General features: G+C 53.0%; 1 protein-coding gene across 1 annotated transcript in view; it reads right to left on the bottom strand.

Moving 5' to 3' along the window:
- Nucleotides 1-916: 916 nt before the first annotated feature.
- LOC114072593 (coiled-coil domain-containing protein 30-like) overlaps nt 917-8,382 on the bottom strand; it is a gene marked incomplete at its 5' end in the record, with an annotated part of 10,891 nt that continues 3,425 nt past the window's right edge. The window contains 8 exons of the mRNA XM_027910469.1: nt 917-1,846; nt 2,300-2,367; nt 3,105-3,201; nt 3,765-3,901; nt 4,663-4,804; nt 5,643-5,764; nt 6,666-6,813; nt 7,832-7,989. Coding sequence (XP_027766270.1) covers nt 1,633-1,846; nt 2,300-2,367; nt 3,105-3,201; nt 3,765-3,901; nt 4,663-4,804; nt 5,643-5,764; nt 6,666-6,813; nt 7,832-7,989 — 1,086 coding nt within the window. The remainder of the gene's footprint in view (nt 1,847-2,299; nt 2,368-3,104; nt 3,202-3,764; nt 3,902-4,662; nt 4,805-5,642; nt 5,765-6,665; nt 6,814-7,831; nt 7,990-8,382) is intronic.

The raw sequence follows: 8,382 nt of genomic DNA on the forward strand, positions 1-8,382 counted from the left end.
AGGACACTGAGGGCACTTGGTGTGTTCAGCTGGAGAAGAGGAGACTGAGGGGAGACCTCCCTGCAGTTCCAACTGCCTGGGCAGGGGCAGAGGAGGGGCAGGACTGAGCTCTGCTCTGGGGGGAGCAGGGACAGCCCCCAGGGAATGGCTGGAGCTGTGTCAGGGCAGGCTCAGGGTGGATCTCAGCAAAAGGTTCTTCTCCCCAGAGGGTGGTTGGCACTGCCCAGGCTCCCCAGGGCAGTGGGCACAGCCCCAAGGCTGCCAGAGCTGCAGGAGGGTTTGGATGATCCTCTGGAGCACAGGGGGTGACTCTTGGGGCTGGGCCTGTGCAGGGCTGAGGATTGGACTGGGTCCCTTCCATCTCAGCATATTCTGTGATCCTGTAACAAGCTGGGTTGATCCCATGGCTCTGGGGCCTCAGGGGAGCTCAAGGCCTCACCATCCTTGGAGAAATACACGAGGTCTGGGGACAGGGCGAGGAGGGAGCCAGGAAAGGGCTCTGTCTTGGCTGCAGCTCCTCGTGCCCGAGCTACTCTCCTGCTCCTCTCCATCTCACCATGGTCCCAAACTGGAGCTCCAGATCCTGGGAGCAGCTCCCTGCGGTTGTGCCTGGCTCTGGTTCTTTGGGAAGCGGGCACTGGGGTGTCGTCAAGGGAGCCAGAACGTCTCACTGTGACCTCAGTGTGGGGCTGTAGGGCCCCACACACACACCTGGCACCTGCCAGGCTTCACCCTACAAGGGCAAGGAGGCTGCACTCGCCCTTTTGAGGGGGTGCCCCCACAAATATCCCCTTCCAAAGAGTCACCACCCAGCACTGCTGGCCCTCACCTGAGAAGCCCCAGACACAGTGACTCTTATCCCAGGTTGCTCCAACCTGGCCTTGGACACTCCCAGGGATTCAGGAGCAGCCACAGCTTCTCTGGGAATTCCACCCCCAGCCCCTCCCCACCCTCACAGGGAGGAATTTTTCCCAACATCCCACCTAACCAAGGACCTTTTGCAGAAACCAGAAGATGTAGAAAAGGATTAACAAAGAATTCAGTTCATGTGCCGGAAATCCCCTTCTAGGAAAAAAGATGCTAAAAATGTGGATTTAATTAGCACAGAAAGTGAGGAATTAATAGCCAATAGAAGTAAAATACTGGCTAATGAAAGAGAATGATGTAATTAAGAACCAATGAATAATAAGTTCTTTTCTTTACAAATTTTATAGATTTGGCCTGGACAAGGAATTAGGGTTGAGGGAGGACACACTGCACCCCAACCCATCTTCCATGTTTATGAGTTTATCTACAAATTTCAGCCTCCAGTGGCTCTGGGATGACACAAACACATTTACAGAGGGGAAGTGGGGAAAAAAAACAGAAAAAAAACAAAAAAAACCCAACACTCAGGGTTAATTTAGCTGGAAAATATCCCAGAAATCCCCAGGTCAGTCCATTTGGCAATTCTTCTCTTTGCAGTCTCTGCCATCCTGTGGCACCAGGAGCCCCAGTCCTGCATCCAGGCGACACTGCACAGAATTCCCAGCTCAGGAGCCCCATCCTGTCTCCAGGTGACACTGTGTGAACATTCCCAGCGCAGGAGCCCCAGTCCTGCAGTCCAGGTGACTCTGCACAGACATCTCCAGCTCAGAAGGTCTCAGAGCTGACACTTCTCCTCTCCTCCTGCAGCAGGGACCCCGCAGGGTCCCCTGGTGAGGCCACGTTCAGGTAGCCCTGCTCTGAGGGCTGGGAGGGGGACAGGCCCCGGGAGGAGTCCTGGCTTTGGGTCTCTCCCTCAGACTTCGTGTCTTGAGGGGCCTTCATGGCACCGAAGGGTTCCTGGAGATCCCGGGGTGGGAAACTGGAAAGGAATTTCCACTTTAAGTCACTCTTCACACACCTCAGAACCTTCTTCAAAGGGTCTCACACCCCTCACCCACCACCTACAACCTTCTCAAAGGATCCCACAACCTCCTCCAAGGATCTCACAACCTTCTCCCACCCCACAACCTCCTCCAAGGATCTCACAACCTTCTCCCATCCCACAACCTCCTCCAAGGATCTCACACCACCACCCCACAACCTCCTCCAAGGATCTCACAACCTTCTCCCATCCCACAAACTCCTCCAAGGATCTCACAACCTTCTCCCACCCCACAACCTCCTCCAAGGATTTCACGCCCCTCACCGAACCGAGAACCTTCTCCAAGGATCTCACACCCCTCACCCACCCTCAAAACCTTCTCCAAAGCTCTCACACTCCCTCAGCCACTCCACAGCCTTCTCCTGGCTTCTCCTGCTCCCCCCAAGGTACCTGGCACGGGCAAGTGGCACCACCTTACTCTGGAGTTGGTGTTCGGAGACGTGAAGGGTCTTCGAGTCCTGGAAGGAGGAACAGAGACTTTGAAAGGACGAGGTGCAGGTCAGACCCTGAATTCCAACATATCCTGGTCTGCCAAGCCCTCCTCAGCTCCACTGAGAGTTCTCTCCATCAGCTCCAGCCCCATGGAGGTGCCAATCAGAGATCTGGCCTTTGGGTCTGAACTTAAACTAAAAAAAAACCCCCAAACCAAACCCCATCCAGCCCAGGGGAGCCCCAAACAGCCCTTTCCCTCTCATTTCCACCCAAACTGGGTTCCCTCCATATTAAAGCATCCTAATAAACCTCCACCTCCACCTGGCTGGTTTGAAAGGTCTTTGATTTCCCCTTTTTATCCCTCCTTTCTCCCCCCAAAGCTCTTCCTAACACAGTCGGTCCCTTCCTCCCTCCCAGCCAAGTTGGGACGATCGCTCAGCTTGGTCTGGAGGGTTTTGGGTGACAGGAGGAACACACCCAACCCCTCTGCCCGAGGCTGATCCTCCCAATACTTGAGCCAGCTCTACAACTGAGGTCTTTGAAGAGCTCCAGGGGTGCCAAATGAGATTCCTGTTCCCATGGAAAGGGATCCCCGGGCGCAGCAGCAGCTCAGGGGCGAGCGGAGCGGGGAGCGCACGGAACCTTCGGCTGGGGCGACCTATCCCATGTCGGGGGCCCTTTCCATGCCATCCTGGTGGATCCAGCTCTTCTCCAGCCCCTCAGGGATCAGCTCCTGCTGCTCCCAGCCCTGCCAGGGTCTCACCTCTGCGGTGGGAGCGGGGCTGCTCCGGGGAATGCGTGGTGAGGCAGGCACGTGACCGGAGAGCTGGAGCTTGTTCTCCTCCTCCAGGGTCTTCCCTCTGAGCGTGGGAAAAGGCACGAGTTATTTTCCTTCTGGCCACGCTCTTGTTTTCAAAGGGGAATTTCTCTTTTCCAACCCCAGACCCTCCTCCACAGTCTCCAGCTAAAGGCTGAGGATTCTGACAGGAAAACGGGCTAATTACAGCCCTAATTACAGCTAATAATAATTTTTTATTATATTTATTATTTTTATTTATTTTATATTATTTATTATTTATTATTAATAAATTATTAAATGATATTCTTTTATTAATGTATTATTGTTAAATAATTATATATGTGTATAACAACATATCATTAAATAACATTTTATTAATATGTTTATTTATAATAACTTAATGATAAATATTTATATAGTTATGTATAATAATATGTTATTATATAATAAAATATCTTTATATAAAAAGAAAGCTATAATAAAGGCTAAAATTCAAAAAAACACATGTAATTTCATAAAACGTAATAAAATTAAAGAAAAAAAATTAAGAAAAGCAAATTCAGGCACAAAACCAGGGAAGAGGGAGGCTCCCAGAGGGAGGGATGGACATCAGGAGGGTCCTACCTGCTGGGCAAGGGGGCAGTCACAGACCGGAGGCTCCAAAGGGGCTCCTCCTGCTCCGAAATCTTCTGGAGGAGCCGCCGCCTCTCCTGGAGCAGCTTCTCATTCTCGGCGGTGATCTGGGCAATCAGCACCTTCCCCTGAGGGGTGGTGGATGAGGAAAGAACAACCAGCACTTACACCTGGGTCTTCTCTGCCCCCTGCAAATCCCAGAGACCTCCCAAAGGGGTCACCAGCAGGGACGGAGCTTGGAGTGCCCAGCCCTGGGAGGGCTCAAGGACCACCAAGCATGTGGCACCTGGGGACATGGGTTACTGGAATTCCACTCCCTGGCTCATGTAAAATAACCCAAATAGAGGCTTTGGGGTCACTTCCCAGCTGAAGCAAAGGAAGATGGAGCTCAGGGCAGAGTCTGGGGGGGACTGGAGGGTTTGGCTTCCCCTGAGGGCAAACCTGAGCCAGGAATTTCCTGTGGGCTTTCTGTTCCTATACACTTGGACAGTGCTCCTGGACTCTTCCAGGAGGGGCTGGTCCCTTCCTGCAAGGAGGGACTTTGGACAAGGGTCCAGGGAATGGACAGGACAGGACACAGGGAATGGCTTCCCACTGCCAGAGGGCAGGGACAGATGGGATATTGGGAAGGAATTCCTGGCTGTGAGAGTGGGCAGGCGCTGGTACAGCTTGCCCAGAGAAGCTGTGGCTGCCCCTGGATCCCTGGGAGTGTCCAAGGCCAGGTTGGATGGGTCTTAGAGCAACCTGGGCTGGTGGAAGGTGTCCCTGCCCATGGGACTGGATGGTTTTTAACATCTCTTCCCACCCAAGCCATTCCATGACTCTTTTGGAAGCAGGGATGCTCCTGCAGCCTTCCCTTGCTGGAGAAGCCCTCGGCGTCTTCTCTCACCTTCTCCACTTGGAGCTTGGACTCGCTGAGCTCGTTTTCCAGCTGTTTGATCCTGCTGTCCCTCTGTTTCACCTCGTGGATGAAGGTCTCCTTGGCCCTGCGGATCTTGTCCTTGTGCCGGAGCTGCATCTCGTTGTATTTCCTGAGGAGGCAGAGACAACCCTCAGGCTGGGAAATGCTCCCTGGCAGGAGATGTCCTGAGTTCCCTCAGGTTGCTCAAAGCCTGAACTGGGACGCTCAGCCCTCCCCTAGCTCCCCCTGCCTGCACAGAATGGACTTTCTGGACTCTTTCACTGATCAATTTGGGTTGGTTTTTTTTTTTTTTGGTTGGAAATGTTACATTTTTAATTGTCAATCAAACGGAAATTGATTAAGGGAAAAGGACCCAAAGCATTTCCAGAATAATGTCAAAAAAAGAAGAGAAATTTCTACCCATATAAGGGATAACTGGCGAAAAGATCAGCTCCAAGGAGGGTCTCTGCTGACATCAAACCCTGACCAGCAGCACTCATGGCCCTCCCAGGGCCCCCTGTGCTGCCTTCAGCTGCCAAGGGAAGGCTGAGGGAGATGGGGTTGTTAACCCAGAGAAAAGAAGGTTCCACAGAGACCTGAGAGCCCCTGCCAGGGGCTCCAGGAGAGCTGGAGAGGGACTGGGGACAAGGGATGGAGTGGCAGGACAAGGGAATGGCTTCCCACTGCCAAAGGGCAGGTTAGATGGGATATTGGGAAGGAATTCCTGGCTGTGAGGGGGGGCAGGCCCTGGCACAGGTTGCCCAGAGAAGCTGTGGCTGCCCCTGGATCCCTGGAAGTGTCCAAGGCCAGGTTGGATGGGGCTTGGAGCAACCTGGGCTGGTGGAAGGTGTCCCTGCCTATGGCAGGGGGTGGGATGAGATGATCTTTGAGGTCTGTTCCCACACAGCAGCCAAATCCACTGCCAGGCATGGGAGGAGCAATTCTCGAGGAGGGTTTTGTGCCATCACCTCACATAGAGATCCTTCTGGTTCAGGAGCCGAACACCCTCCTCATAAAGGGCCTTGTTCTCCTCCTTCAGCAGGGACAGCTGCTCCGAGAGCTTCTGGTTCTCCTTTCGGCACTGCAGGTACTGCAAAACAGCTCTGCTTCACTGGGGGTGGCTGCAGGAGCCCCTCTGCTCCCCTCCCCTCTGCAGCCTGGGCTGCAAAGCTTCTCTCTGCTCAATCCCAGTGGTTCCCACTACAGATCATATCCATCCATCCATCCATTCTTCCATCCATCCATCTACACATCCATCCATCCATCTACACATCCATCCATCCATTCTGCCCCCCAGGCCTCCTCCTCCTCCTAACAAGGGGCCATGGGAATTTCAGAGCAGAGGGAGGCAATGGATTCTCTCAGACAATGGACTCTGCCCAAATTTCACTGGAAAAACTCCATGCTCTGCAACAAAAAGGGAAGGAAGAAACCATCAAGTCTTCCTGGGCCCTCAAAGCTTCATCCCAGGAAACCTACATGAGATGAAATCATGGAATGTTCTGAGTTGGAAGGGACCCGCAGGGATCATCCAGTCCAAATCCTGGACAAATGCCACCCTGTCCCTGAGAGATTGCCCAAACCCTCCTGGAGCTCTGGCAGCCTTGGGGCTGTGCCCACTGCCCTGGGGAGCCTGTTCAGTGCCAACCACCCTCTGGGGGAAGAACCTTGTCCTGAGATCCACCCTGAGCCTGCCCTGACACAGCCCCAGCCATTCCCTGGATTCTGTCCCTGCTCACTAGAGCAGAGATGGAGCTGCCCCTTGTGAGGAACCTGAACACAAAAGGAGCTGCAGCCCCTCCACCAATCCCAGCTCCACGCTTTTACTGATGGGACGGTGCTTTTCCTGCAGCTCCTCTTAAATCAGTGGGATCTGCAAGGGCTCAGCACCTCAGACCCTGTTCCAGCAGCTCCCAGGTGTACATTTACCCCCTGGAACATTCCTGTTCACCCCAGGATGATGAGGAGCCCCCACACAGCCCCTCCCTCACCTCTGCAGGGTCAGGTTTCCTCTCATCCTCCAGGGCGTGCAGGGTCTTGGCCTGGAGCTCCACGTGCATCCTGGCCAGCGACGCCTCCGTGTCCCGGGAATGCCGGAGCTGCTGCCGCAGATCCTCCACCTGCTGCTCCAGGAGCTTCCTGAGAACACGGGAGTGTGACAGTGAGACCCCTGAGGTGGAGGTGACACCATCACGTGCCCCCAAGGCTGGGTGTCCCCTAAAAGCATCCCACTGCCCTGGGTCACAGGGAGTGGAAAGAGGAATCAGCACATCCCGGTGTCCCCACCGGAATCCTGCTGAAACAGTGATCCCAGCGTTTATCTGAGTGATCTCACACATTGTGAGATCACCAAAGGACTTCTGCAAGCTGAAGAGAAGCAGCTGCTCACCCAGCAAAATTCACCCCTCCCTGAATATCCTACTGATCCTTCAGATCAGTTAAGTGGGTGCCATCCCCACCTGAGCTGGAAGAGTATAATTACTCATGAAATCTTTGAGTTTTGGGGGGGGCTTCCCAACCACCAGACCAACAGATATGGAAGCTGCAACTCCCAAGCTTCATCTCTGGATCCAGGGGGTGGTGACCATAAACAGTTCTCCACCTTTATCCTTTCTTTCTCTTCCTTGCCTTATGCATTTCCTTAAGTGTTATTTTTATGCTTTAAGGCTGCTATAGATGCTTTAATATTGCTGTATTACTACAGATAATAACATCCAAAACAGCAACACACCCGTTTACCTTTGAAACAAAGTTGTTCTAAAATAAACCCTACATACCTATTTTATGTTCAAAAACACTGATTATTCAGTGTCCTTTCACTCTAATCCACCCCAAGGGGTTTATTAACCAGAACCTGGGTTACCCTCCCCTTCTGGGTCATGACACCATGTCCCAGGGACATGAAAAAGAGTGGATTATGCACTGGGATCATCATCCCAGCTCCACAGCCTGTTGGTATCTCTGTGCTGGCAGGAGAGACCAAGGACCTTCTGAGGCAGCTCAAGTCCCCAACAATCTCCTAAATCTCCAGGAGGGGATCCCTGGAGCTCCGCCAGGGATGTGGCAGATCCAAAGGGGAGGTCAAGCCAGTGGTTTGGGATTCCCTGATCCCCTCAGGAGCTGCTGTTCCCACGAACTGGCAGGACAGCTCAAGTACCTCTTCAGCTGCCCCTCGTGGAGCTCCCGCCGCACTCGAGCTTCATTCTCCCGGGCCTCCTTCAGCTCCTCCTCCAGCAGCTTCTTGTCAGAAACACGGGCCTCTGCCAGCAGGAGCTGGTGCTGGGAATCCTTCAGCTTCTGCTGGAGCTTTGAAATCTTGGAGGAAAACGGGCACAGATTAAATTTCTGAATGTATAAACTGGTGTCTGCACCGGGTCGCTTTGATCGCTCGGTGCCCAGGACTTGGGAATGAAAGATTTCCTTGTTTTGAGTCACAAGTCCATGGAGAGCAAAACCTCTGGAATGGCCAAGTAGATTTTGGATCTTGGATCAGACAGTGTGTCATGAATTGGCAACAACTCTTTTGGGACCCAATTAGATCCCGTAAACTTCAAAACTGGTTCCAGTGATTCCTGCAGGAGCACAGCACAACCAGTGCCAGGGGAAACACAAGGTGTTGGAAATTTCCAGCCAGCAAACAGCAGTAAATCTGCTTGGCAAGGACAGCATTGAGGCTCCCTGTGCCTGCCACTCTCAGTCCCAGCATTT

Source organism: Empidonax traillii, unplaced genomic scaffold (genome assembly GCF_003031625.1).
Source record: "Empidonax traillii isolate 1590-97213 ecotype Southwest subspecies unplaced genomic scaffold, ASM303162v1 scaffold3562:size12338, whole genome shotgun sequence".
NCBI classification, from domain to species: Eukaryota; Metazoa; Chordata; class Aves; order Passeriformes; family Tyrannidae; genus Empidonax; species Empidonax traillii.